We start from the raw sequence: 14089 nt of genomic DNA on the forward strand, positions 1-14089 counted from the left end.
ACTGACTGATACTAAACAAAGAGTACTGATGCTTAAGCTATTTATTGTATTTTTATTTATTCTTTATTTTCTCAGTGTTCATTTCTAGAATTTGTTGACAATGTATAATAATAATGTCAAATATTCTTTGATAAAAATATTTGTTCAAGAAAGCAGACTTCTGAGTACCTTTGCATAGTCATATCGGTGCTGTGGCAGGGTGAGGCATTTATTGGAAACTATAATAAATGTAAAAATGTCCAAAAGGAGTAATAAAGTGTCCAAGGGGGAATCTGGCATCCTTGCGGAGAACAGGGCTCCGTGAAAGGGGCGGGGTAGTGTCCATAGGAAAGCCCAGGCACGGGCTGGGTCAGTCGGCCACTCACGCTCCCCTCCAAAGTCCACGGCACGTGGGGCGGCGGCGTCACTGGTGGCCTGTCTTCCCAGGCCCGCAGCAAGCGTGAGGGGAAGGCGGCCTGGCATCTAGCCCGTCGGCGGCAACGTGAGCAGTTCACCCCCGGTGACTCATTATGGCGTCCGGGGGTCCGAAGAACGGGTCCGGCAGCGCGTCCACTCGTCCGATCCCTCCCAGCTCTGGTCCTGGGTGTGCGAGGATGTCAGTGTGTGCACACACGGAGATTTGAAGCAGGCTTCCCGAGAAGAGGTGCGCACTGCGTTTTAAAGACAGCGGTGATGAAGCATTATCCCCATCAGGTGTGCTTCATTCACCGTTGACCAAACGAGGCTTTTTAATTTTGCACCTCTTCTCGCTCTCCCGCCCAACTCCTGTCGTGAGCCTGGCTGAAGGGCGGCCCTTAGAGGCGGTTTGACGATGACGAGCCAGAGGGGCGGATCATTCCGCCACAGTGCAAAATCTGTGAACAATCCACATAGAAAAGGTCTGTCTTCATTCCAGCTCAAAAATTAACTATATCGGCCACCATATCGGTAATTTGTGAATTTTCCCCCTCTAAAATCAGTATCGGTCTCAAAAATCCCATATCAGTCGGGCTCTATTTCACAGGATGTGCTGTTCTGTTTTGTTGCTTGTGTCAGGCCGGTGGAGACCAATACTCTGTGGGTCACGAATGGCGTGACATGATTAATATGCCACTTGGAGTTGATAAGGGGAGCAGCAGGAAGAGGAAAGGACCTTGAAGTAAATTGAACCGGATACAAGCATTACCTCATGCATGCTGGACAGGACGTAGAGCAATATTCTGCACTAAAGGAAATGTGTATAATAAAAACTGCTTGGAAACAGTTTGTCTTTAAAAATGGAAGCATTCTGAAAATTAGAAGAACATTTGGCTTTGAGTGTTTAATTTGCAAGTGTTTGTATGTGAACAAATGTAAGCGTACAACATGACACAACACTCAGCAATCATGCCTTAGTTACTCTGTCCCTTATTTTCTTGTAAACCTCATCCATTAAGTTTCATTTTCTATGAACAGTCAGTTATTATTTCACAGTTCATAGGAAGAGGAACATGGGCCAGCAATCCCAGACTTTATTTCTCACTGTCACATTCTTAAAGGGATAGTTCACCCAAAAAGAAAAAATTCTCATCATTTACTCACCCTCATGATATCCAAGATGCATATGACTTTGTTTCTTCACCAGAACACATTTGAAGAAAATTAGAAAAATATCTTAGCTCAGTAGGCCCTTAAAATGCAAGTGGATGGTGATTAGACTTTTGAAGCTCCAAAAACAACAGATAATCAGCATAAACGAACAGTCAGCATAAACAGCATCCATATGACTCCAGCTGTCAAATTAATGTCTTCTAAAGTGGCATGATTGTTCTCACAATATTCACAATCAACTGTGTGCTCATCCTGGATGTCTCAACGGAGAGGAGAACGTGAGACCGCGTGATCGTCACCCTCTCGTGAAACTTACCAGAAGCGTTGGATTATAGTTATAAAATGCTTAAATACTTAAATATTGATCTTTTTTTCGCACCAAAAGCAACCGCATCACTTTAGAAGACATTAATTGAACCGCTGGAGTCATATCGATGACGTTTCTGCTGACAATCTGTGATTTTTTTTTTTTTAGCTTTAAATGTCGGATCACCATGCACTTGCATTTTAAGGACCTACTGAGCCGAGATAATGTGTTCTGGTGAATATAGAAAGTCATACACTCCTGGGATATCATGTGGGTGAGTCAATAATGAGAGAATTTTCATTTTTGGGTGAACCATCCCTTTAAGACACGTCTACACATACACAATGAAGTCAGCATTTTTTTAATTTGTGCAAAAATCTGGCATTAAGAAAGGGTAAAATCTATTTTTATTTTTAGATCCAATTAATAAAACATCTATGCCACATGTTACTACTCAATATCTCAAAGGTATTCAATAAATAGTGATTAAAGGAGTAGTTAACCCAAACATGGTCATCACTCACCCTCATGTCATTAGAAACTCCACTTCCGTGGAGCACAAAAGGAGAAGTTAGAATATTCAGGTATTTGCATATTCCACATTTGGGACTATTGAACCCTTTAAAGAAGTAAAGGCTTATAATAAGTAATCATTTTTTTTTCTTTTTTTTTTTTCTGTAATTGCAGGATGTTGTTAAAACCTGACATCAAGTTTCAATACATAATTGCATGCGGTATTCATAATAATAGCATTTCCCCAGGTAACATAAACTACATCCACATTAATCTGGATAAATGTGAAAATCGCATTTTTTAAATGCTCTTCGTCCACACTGCTTTTTTTTTTTTTTTTCAAAGAGTTGCTTGTCCACACTGAAACAAATCAAAACATAAGAAGCGTGGCCCTGTGTCATTTTCATGTATGGTCTGTAACACAATTCCCCTCGTGTTCCGCCACCAGACAGCAATTCCAAGAAAACGTACTGTCGCCTTTGAACAGGGGCGGTTCTAGACCATTTTGACTGGGGGGGCCAGGGTGGGGCCGTGTGTGCTTGAAGGGGTGCAACTGTTTTATACCTTAAATGTCCCCTGTACACATAAAAACATAATTTGCCTTTTTAATATCTGTGGACATTAAATTTTTTAAAGACAACCAAAGATTCACCAAATTTGAGTAAAATTAAAAAAAATAAAATAATTGTAAAATATATAAACAAACAGGCTCATGATAAATGTTTCAATTAGTCAATAGACCCTAACATTCTGGTTTTACCCACAAACTTTAAGCTATGTTGCCATGCTGATCTTTAGAATGACTAATGCAGTAAAATTTTGGGGTAAAATTAATGATAGGCTACATCATAATTTTAAGTTAGAATTTAATCAGTATAGGCTATAATCAGCATGTACAGGTCTTGTAAATGGTCACCATTTCCTTTAAGATTCTTTTAAGAATTTTTAAGCACATTTTTAAATTCACTAGTTCATTTGAAATGGTCCAGTGTAACAAGTGAATTTTTAAATACATGTATCTATCTCAATTACTATGAGTTTAAAAAAGTTGCATGCATCGTAAATATAAGTGACCAATAAGATGGATTTAATGTGTTTTTTTATCATTATTATGTCTGTCATTTTCTATGCACATTCTTTTTGAGCTTAGTGTGCGCCTCTTATTAGAGAATGCAGTTGCTAATATTAAATTCTCCGTTATTGGGCACATGTGTGCCCCTCCGTTGTGATTGGTGCGCCGCACGTTAAAGGTACAGTATGTAAGATTCAGAAACTCTTGTTATTAATGACACCTTATGCCTCCTACACACTACACAACATTAAAAGACGTAGGATTGTGGTATTGTTCATATTACACAACTGTCTGTCTTGTCATGGAAGTCGTTGGGTTTTCAAATTACACGAGGAATCGGCAACAGGTGTGAACACATTACAAAACATTTCACTATTGACGAATCCCCGACGACTCTGCCTGGACTACAAATTACGTTTCAAAACAGAGTACATGCGAGAAGTGATACGAGATATGAAAACAAATGCATGATCATATGTTATGCATTTCAGAATACGATGTGTATGTTTTTAATCGCCTTTACATAATGTGTAAAGGCATCATATATTTTATTGGTTACAATATGAAAAAGTTCCTCCTACTGAAAAATCTACCTATTTGCTTACCTGACTGTCCAAGAGAATTGGCAATTTCTCTATAACTCTTTTCTTTCTCCACCCGGTTGTGGTACAGTTCAGAGGAAATATCAAATAGGCACTGGTGCTCCTGCCAATGTTCCACACATTTTTTTCTCCATTTCTTTGGTCCAATGAGACTTTCTTGATACCGCAGCCATGCTAGTTGATGTTCTGTTGCAGGTACATCAGGACTCCTCCCACTGAAACTTCCCGTGCCCCGTTTCTTGCTCTCTCATTGGCTGTAGGTCAACGCTGCAGTTGTATTCAGTCAAAACACATTTCACATTATGCGATTTGGAATCGCAGACAGGTCCAGATATTTAACATGCTAGATATCTCGCTGACTTCGGCGACACGTCAGCGCTTCTCTCAGATCGCGTCTTTGATAATTCATATATTGCGTTCGTTGCTCACAGGAGCAAGCTTTGATTTGCCTATGATTTCGGGCTTTTGTCGGCGATCTCCACAAAACTGTCGGCGAGTGAAAATCTGGCCTAAAATCGTGTAGTGTAAACTCGGCATTAGTGGCCGTTAAGTGAACTGCAGCCAGCTACCTATTGCTCGTGCTCGCGCTCGTGCACACACTCCATAGGTACGCGAGTGAGTGAGCATCGGCCAAAACAATGACGTAATGTACAAAGAGACTGAACGTGATCCACCAGCATCATGCTGACAGATGAGGTAGCATAATTAAAATTACACAGTTATGATTGTTTTACTACAAACTTTGAGACTATACTAAAACTACTAACCAGCTAACACAGCATACTGATACACACATACAGCTACATACTATCGAACTATACCAGACAGTTTACTGTTGCACTGTTATGTTGCACTATTGTATGTTTTGTATGTCATATGTTGTACTACGATCAAGAAACCAGCATATTTGCTTAATTTATCCTGTATACCTGACTTTTAGTATAAAGAGAAGATCTTTGAAATTATTTGAAAGTTCCGAAGCAAGGTAGCTTGCAATTCATCAGCGTTAGCAAGCAAGATCAAGTTAGCTAAAATTACACACTGAGGCAAGGCTCTCAGGAGCGCGCATAAACGTCACATCCTTTGGATTTTCCCAGCAAAACCGACCCCCTTCCTTCGCATGAAAATCAGTCTACAGGCTTTAATAGGCAACCTTGGAAGTCCGGGAAGGGCTCATTTTTTATGTTGCGTTACAAGCCGTTCACATACTGGCAAAAAAAGGCGAATATTACATGATAATTGTTACATACTGCACCTTTATGTATTTGACTGATAAATGGTGTTCATAAAGAGGACGTTGTGTTTGTTATCTTCCCTGTAAACTATTTAGTGCTTCTCTTGCATTTTGTTTGCAAGAGAAGCAGCAGGATCAACTCTGCATCTTTGTTCTCTCTCTCCCTGTTAGTTGCGCATTTGCTTTTTATTCTTGCGCCTGTACATTAAGTAGAACTGAAACTGGAGCTGGCAGGTCCAAAGATACAAAACTAACGCTGAATATCTACCATAGTTTTAGAAGTTGTTGGCTCGTTATTCGTTTGACATTCGGTTTCTCCTACCCGCGCTCTCTGGAGCTGACAATTTTACAACTATTTCATTAGCACAGTTAGGTTAAAGAATATTTGACTATATCATACAAGCATAAAACATTGAGCTCAAACAGTGAATGCTTATTGTAGCTGGAGAATTATGCCTGAAAATGCTTGATGGGCTTTCTTTAACAAGCTCTTGTAAGGGACCGTCTGAAAATTCCACCCACAGCACTAAAACGTCAGAAGTGTCCAAGTATTTAAAATGTAAGTTATGCATGTAATTTACAATCTTTTGAATGTGTAAATGTTTTTTTAATAAGTGTTTAAGAAAGAAAATACAAGGCAGTTGCATTGAACCCTTGCACATCAGTGACGTTTTAGCACAGTGTGTGGACTTTTCAGACGATCTCTTATGAGCCATAAGCGAAAATGTCATAAATATTGAACTTAAATTAAACTTTACCCCACTAAATATTATTGTGCAGTCATAATGCATTGATGATTTGTATAAATATAATTTGTTTGGCCTGTTTATTACGATGTGGGGTCACTGAACTCTCAGTGGGATGGAAAATGAGAATACCACTCTTACCATTCTACCACTCCAATTTAGGGGGGCCACTGGGGGGGGGCTGGGCACTGCTATCCATATGTTTGCTTGACAACGTAATTCTACAAGCTAGCTAGCTAGCTGGCTTTTTGTCTCATTGTAGTGTCTGTATAATCATCAAACTTCAAACTTTTAAAAGTATTTTAAACATTCAGACAAGGTTTGTCAAGCCAACATCAAAGTTTGTCAAACTTTACCTGTCTAGTTTGGCATTGATCTCACACTGGTGTGTATATAGCTGTATATAAGTATGATATGGACTGTTTTGTGTTGCTCTCTGGAAGGTGATGCAGAAGTTGGGTAAAGCTGATGAAACGAAAGACACAGCCTTTGAGGAGGGAGTGGCAAACTTCAACAAGCAGCTGGTAAGACCCTCAACCCTTAACCCTTAACCTCTCTGTCTTCAACTCTGACCTCCCTCCCTAATATACTGCTTGCCTTGATATTTGATCTTTGACCCTCATCCAGCTACATCTCAAATATCTGGTGATAGTTTCTTCAGTATCTCTATGGTCTCTGTCCACAGGCGGAGGGCACCAAACTGCAGAAAGACTTGAAGGCGTATTTTGCGGCAGCCAAAAGTAAGAAAGACTGTCTGTTTGACAGTATATTTGAGATCTACCTGTGTGTACTATATGTGTACATGTACTTCAACAAGAGAGAACAAGGCCTTTGTGGTGGTTGATCACTATCAGAAATAGTTTATTGGTGTCTTAAATGCACTAATGAAAGATTTGACTTGTTTCATGTTTAAAAAGGCAGAGTTTAGCCAGCTATCACTTCATTTACAGGAAGCTAACGCAAATTTAATCATTTTTAAAGAAAATACCACACAAACACAACCAAGCCCCAAAGTAACTTTAAAAGAAGGTTCCTTGTCCCTTAATTTGTAAGAACAAATGAAAATCACATTTACAGTAATACGCTTACAATGCGAGTCTATGGGGCAAGGCATTGCACTAAAAGTAAACATTGAAGTACATACTTATTCAAAAGCATAGCCACAAGACTTAAACATGATTTATTACTAGTGTGTAAAAATTACTTACTAATAGGACCTTGAATTGATTAAAGCTTTTTAACTAATTAATCGTACAGTTTCCTGTGATTAATTGCGATTAAGTTATGGTACATGATATATTACAACAAACATAAAAAAAAAATCAATTTTGTTTATACTTTGTCTCAAAGAACTTGCAAGAAATCGGTTAGTCATAATATATTTTATTTATTTAATATGTATGTTAATTTATTAATTTGTTTTTTGCGCATAGAGTTATTTAGACACATTTTAACAGGTAGTATCTTTGATACAAATATATGTACTGTATACATGCCATAAAATCAGTGGTCGTGTTGTAATTACAATTTGCCGCAATATTAATACACTAATATGAGGATAATTTATAAAAAAATTTAGAAAACAGAGCAATTACAGACATTCTCACATAAACACCGTAACGCTTTCTATAGCAAGCCCTAAGGGGATAAATACACAATCACATGCATACACAGGGCAAAGTTACATTATGAATCGCATCCTTATTCTGTACAATTGTTTATGTTCACGCGGTACTCCTGTTGTTATTTTGCCGATCTCCACGTGACAGGGAAGCAGAGAGAAAGTCAGATTGAGCCAGTATGTCTCCCCGGTGTGTGTGTGTGTGTGTGTGTGTGTGTGTGTGTGTGTGTGTGTGTGTGTGTGTGTGTGTGTGTGTGTGGGCGGGCGGTTTGGGTGGTTTATGAGTAAAAAAATTTTAGGTTGCAAACTGGTAATTACAAGGGTATTATGCTATAAATGTGGTTTATGAGGACATTTCTAGTGTCCCCATAATTCAAATCGCTTAAAAAAAACATACTAAACAATGTTTCTTTTTTTTTGGGTTAGGTTTAGGGGTAGGGTTAGGGGATAGAATCTATCGTACAGTATAAAAATCATTATGTCTATGGAGAAAAGGATAGCTGCACCAACGTGTTTTTGTGTGTGTGTGTGTGACAGAGTTCGTGCTGAAGAAAGTGAGACCTCAAGCACAACACTCGGTAGTTGTGTGACACCCTCGGCCAAAATGAAGTTGCTGGTTAGGACAAAAACTCTGATTAACATGGAAAGGATAACTTGCGTGTCGCCACGTCGCGTAACGTGTGGTTAGGACAGAGTGTAAGGTTGAGGAGCATCCCAGGAACAACTCGAGACACCTTTCTCCTATCGCGTGAAGTTTCAGGAAGTAAAAAAATGATGGATACTGCATTAATTGCGTTGATTATTTTTAACACGTTAAACAAAAAATGTTAATCTCTGAAATGAATGTGTTCAATTTCCCAGCCCTACTTACTAACCATATCTGTGTAAAGTTATATCCAATCTTTCAACTCCTGTCATGACCATGCAAAGCTGGTAAAGCCAGTAACTATGGCATGGAATGTGCAAGTATACCGAAAAAAGATTCATAAAGTGTTCATAAAGAAAAATCCACCCACTGAAATTGTCAGTAACACATAACCTGACATAACATAACTCTACTGAATACCTTGCCCCAAAGACTTTGTATGGCAAGTACATTAATGTGAATGCGATTTATGCTTGTTTTTACAAACTGTGTAACGAGTCATAATTAGTGCTACTCTGCCTGGTTCAAGACATGAATAAAATGTGTGCTAACATGATTTTAGGGTAACAAAATCGCTTTCCTTTTCTGTGTAAATTTATTTCCAATTTTAATGCTTCTTTGCCATGACGATATAACACCGTAAACCCTAAAATGACAGTAAAAGTGCTTTTATAAAATTATAAGCTTCACATTTCTGCTGTTAAACCCTCCAAAAAATGGCCCCATTCACTCATTCACTTCCATTCAGTGTAACCTTTATTTATGCTTCTTTTTTTTTTTTTTTTTTAAGAAAAGGAGACAACTCCAAATATATTTTTGTGGTAATCAACATTATGCCGCAAATGCTGTCGATTGAGGTTAATTTGTATTGAACTCGGAATATTCCTTTAAGCCCCAATGAGTGATAGAACATTAAATTAATGCACAGTAAACACATCACACACTTCCCTTAATGACAGACCGTTTCTGTGCTTTCTTAATGCAAAACACCTTCCCTCAACTTCCTGCCATGTGCCCACTGCAGATCTCAATTACCAGAAAGACAAAAATAGAGAGAATGCAGGTTTGTTTGAGTTTTTGCCATCATTGATGTGAACGCGTCAGTGCTGACCCAATTAGCTGACCCGCTGTCTGTTTCTGCAGCCATGCACGAGTGTTCAAAGCGCCTGCACGACTGTCTGGCAGACATGTACGACCCTGAGTGGTTTGGCAAAGAGGAGGTGGACTCCATCGCAGAGGTGTGTAAGCTTGTCACGTGCAGGCTTTGCGAGTGAGGTGAAGACACTGTCTGGATTGTGTGCTATTGGTGCTTTCAATGTGAAAAGATCTAACAGAAAAGAAAAATCACAATGAAGATCTATTTTAAGACCACACAAAGTGGTATTTCCTATTGAAACAGTAAGTTTGAGCAGGACTCAAAAGGCTTGTCCTTTTTTTTTTTTAAATAGGCAATAGGCGTCAAAAGCCTTTAGTTTACGTCACAGCCATGAATCATTATTTGCTATGGACCAATTGGGCACAGGTGGTATGGGGAAGGATATTCTTATACTAGAGAGCATTTGATTGGACAAAAATGTTTGTAGTGCAAGATGAATTATCAATATATTTGGCTTTGTTTTCCCAGAAGAGAAAGACTGCTAAAAGTTCATTTTTTTAAACATTTAGGATTACACAAGCATATTGATTGCTTCAACGCTAATAGACATAGACTAAAAGCCACAAAACTCAAATTTTTATTTAATGGGGTCTTTATTAACACAGCTGTTTTTTTGACACAGCAGGGAGCAAATGGAGACTTTTGCTGAACCCTCTGGGGTCGACGGACGCGCCAGCGCGTCCTGCTAGATTTTTTCCGCATAACAGCAGAAACAACTTAAAATACTCCGTCATTTTTGGGCATACAGATAAGTGTAAGACATCATTAGAAACTATAAAGGGTCTACTTTTATTTGTGTACACTCACAATAACAACAAAACATTGTGCTTTTGTAAAATTAAGAAAATAAACAGGGTGCGCTTTCAGCCGTCTCTGTCTCCGCGAGCATCTTTCTGAAACACGTCACAAAAATGAAGTGAAACTCCGCGAATAATTATCACACAAACATGAAACATATGTCTAAAGAAAGCTTAAAATGTCTACTTTTAAATAAAACAATTCAAATTTAAAACAAATATTCTCCTACAATGTAATCTGTATGAAACAAAGCGATGTACAGTTTCTCCTGGCCCAGCTAATTATCCCTAATGAGATCACACCCGCCAGCAGAGCGCGCTATTCATACGGTAATGTGTTGAGGCGATCAATGCAAATGGTAAACGCCCTCACAACAATGCTTTAAAAAACATCAAGTCCATTCACTTTTCTGCGCGTTTGGAAGATGGCACGCTACACAGGTGAGGAAGCTCAACAGATGGTCCTGGATAATTTCGAAGAGCTCACATTTTCCTCTGAAGAAGAGCGGGATTCCGAAGATGAACATTTACATTTTGAAGAGCGATTTGATCCAGCCGAGGATACAATTCCGGATGAGTAAGTAATTTAGTTTTACTTACATTAGTTGACATGCTATTTTATATAAACGTACATATTTTACTAGTTGGATTATTTCCAGACTTGCCAACCAGGATTCAAAGTATTGAAATTTGAAATATGTCCTAATAGACAAGTTTTAGTTATATTTAAATGTTGTTTCAGCTAAAGCAGGTAATATGATATAAAAATGATATGAATGTTTAGATTATATTTTAACTAGTGTTTATGCTGCCTCATTATCATCAACGAAGCTTGTGCTTGCAAATATCTGTTCGGGTGTAAATGTGTAAAATGTGCTGTAAATATGCCCATATTAGAAAATCAGCATATTAGAATGATTTCTGAAGGATCATGTGACACTGAAGACTGCAGTAATGATGCTGAAAATTCAGCTTTGATCACAGGAATAAATTGCATTTTACAATATGTTCAAATAGAAAAGTTATTTTAAATTGTAAAAATATTTCACAATATCACTGTTTTTGCTGTAGTTTGGATCAAATAAATGCAGCCTTGGTGAGCAGAAGAGACTTCTTTTTAAAAAAATCTTACAGATCTATAAACTTTTAAATGGTAATGTAGGTCTGAAGTTTTTAAGTAAAGTCTTTATGTAAAGAAAATGTATAGTCAGATTACTTCTTTTAACTTAAACTTGATTTTGTGAATAAGCTACAAACAAAACATTCAATCATTAAGTCTCCTCACATTCATTCTCTCTCAGGGGAGGGGTCTTTGTCTCCTCAGGTGTGAATCACATCAATATTCATGATCATCCACGCCTCCTCACATATGGGCTTTCTAACACTAAAAGTGTCTTACAAAAGTTAAATGACTATATTGTTTTGTATGAATGAGTGATCAGGATGGTTTTCACATCATTTTTGTAGCAAAAACTCTAGGCTACAAGATCCAGTTCTCAAAAGTCTTGTGAACAAATGTTTAGTATGTGTTATATGGCCTTATTTTAGTGACTTACAATTTTTGTTTTTTCAAAAACCACGCATAAACATTATTTTCTCAAAAATACAAACATGTACATACATGTTGTTCTCATATTATTGTAGCCCAGTTTGTGCTGAATACAGTGTTATCAGACTTTAGCCATTAATATGTTTTAAGCAACTGAAAAAAGCACAAATGTCAAGGCATGTCAAAACTTCTCCAGGGCCCAAAACACCCTCAGACCCCAGAGGGTTAAAGGAATAGTCCACCCCAAAGTGATCATTCTCTCATCATTTACTCACCCGATGCTGCATCAAATTTGTATCAGACTTTCTTCTGCAGAACACAAACACATTTTTTTTAAGGATATATGATGTGGTTTTGTCCATACAATTCACTCAAGTCATATGGATTGCTTTTATGCTGCCTTTATGTCCTTTATGGTGCTTGAAATTTTTACCTATCCCTAAAAAGTATTTGTGTTCTGCAGAAGAAAGAAAGTCACATGAGTTTGAGATGGTATAAAAGTGAGTATATGATAACTTGCTCAAGTCACTCAAGTCGCCAGCGTCTCCGATTGTTCTCTTGTGAAAAGACCCCAGTTTTCACAAGAGATATCAACAATGTCACAAACCTCTCAGATTTGCCTAGACACAAAAGTCTGCAATCAAAAGTCAGAGATTTCAATTAGAACTTAAACATTTCTCATCAAATTCTCCCAAAATCATATTATCTGAGCTATGCCATCCACATTAGTTTTATTCCTCTATACTCTTACTGTTTTTACTTCTCATAAGGAATTTTAGGAGAAATATCTGAAACTTTATACTTCATTGAAACACAACCTTTTAGCAAAAAACATCCTCTGGGCAGGTTCAATCATCATTTTGGACCCAAATCTTAAAACGGTGTGCAATTAAAGAACTAATGCTGTATAAAGTGTTGAATCTCTGTTCACTCTTTATTCTTCACATTTATTCTTTTGTTCAATTTTTTTGGTTCCTTACTTCTGCTGCTACTCCATCTTTCCTCGAGTAAAGGAGATGATAGAAAGAGAAATGGATAATAATCTGGAGGTAAACATGATAGTTGACTTCTCCAGACCCTTGGGAGGGAAGGGTACATAGTCTAATCATAGTGGTAGAGGTGCTAAATAGAGTAGTGGAACTGATCCTTTTGCAGTAGAACACATGTAAAAAATGGTCTCTAAATACATGTTTAAATTTAATTGTCATCTGAGGTTTGAAAGTATGTGGGTGTGTGAGGGAGAAAGAGTGCTTTAGAGCATAATTTGCATGTGTGTCAGTGTCAGTGTGTGTCTGATCACATTTGTTTTACAGGACACTGATCTCCTGTGGCAGGATTTTCATGAGAAGCTTATGGACAATGCCCTCATTTCTATGGATACATACTTGGCTCAGTTTCCAGACATAAAGGTTTGTTTTAGCTTTAATTAGGAGTGCTTATCCAGGTTATTGATTTGAACAAACCCCTAACTATGGTTGGTAACTTTCTACCAGCCAAATACGGGACATTCCAGCTCTAAATACGGACGCAAAAACACATCTGGTGTGAACAGCCCCTAATAAGCTTAAAATGAAAACTGCTTTCATATAACGGCCGTGAAGAACCAGATTTCGATCACTCTTCACTTTTAATAAACAATTTATTATTTTTATTTATTTATTTTTTAAATTTGGGAAGAACCAAGCTATAATCAATGGAGAAAGACAATGTTTTAATTTTCAGCCAAGCGTTTTCTTCCCCATAATTAAGCTGTTAAATGTTTTCCATTTTTCTGTTTAAAATTGGGGTCATCAGTTTGTGTGTGAGATGCTAAAACATGGGACAAACGGATTTGTTCCCTTAAATACGGGACGATTCCATATTATACAGAACAGTTGGCAACCCTACCCCTAAACCCTAAATATAACTGCTACAAACAACTGATATCTCAAACTGATTGCTATTATTTATCTATGCAATCAGACTTAAGATTTTAGTCTTGCAAATACACCGATCAGCCACAACATTAAAACCACCTGCCTAATATTTTGTAGGTCCCCCTCGTGCCACCAAAACAGTGCCAACCTGCATCTCAGATGATATTCTTCACACCACAATTGTACAGAGCAAACTGACAAATTCTGTGGTGACTCAGATAACCACTCTGTACAATTGTGGTGAGAAGGATAGCATCTCAGAATGCTATTCCGAGATGTGGGTTGGTGCTGATTTTGTGGCACGAGGGGGACTTACACAATATTAGGCAGGTGGTTTTAATGTTGTGACTGATCGGTGTAA

At 37.9% G+C, this 14089-nt stretch overlaps 1 protein-coding gene across 6 annotated transcripts in view; it reads left to right on the plus strand.

Annotated features, from left to right (window-relative positions):
- LOC127448829 (myc box-dependent-interacting protein 1-like) overlaps window positions 1-14089 on the plus strand; it is a 51553-nt gene that overhangs the window by 12809 nt on the left and 24655 nt on the right. For 4 of the 6 annotated variants that reach the window (XM_051711651.1, XM_051711656.1, XM_051711652.1 and 1 more), the window contains exons 2-6: window positions 6487-6567; window positions 6729-6783; window positions 9454-9548; window positions 12826-12861; window positions 13126-13221. In XM_051711651.1, the coding sequence (XP_051567611.1) occupies window positions 6487-6567; window positions 6729-6783; window positions 9454-9548; window positions 12826-12861; window positions 13126-13221 (363 nt within the window). The remainder of the gene's footprint in view (window positions 1-6486; window positions 6568-6728; window positions 6784-9453; window positions 9549-12825; window positions 12862-13125; window positions 13222-14089) is intronic. The other 2 variants (XM_051711654.1, XM_051711657.1) reach the window with 1 other exon arrangement.

This window comes from Myxocyprinus asiaticus, chromosome 12 (assembly GCF_019703515.2).
Source record: "Myxocyprinus asiaticus isolate MX2 ecotype Aquarium Trade chromosome 12, UBuf_Myxa_2, whole genome shotgun sequence".
NCBI lineage: Eukaryota > Metazoa > Chordata > Actinopteri > Cypriniformes > Catostomidae > Myxocyprinus > Myxocyprinus asiaticus.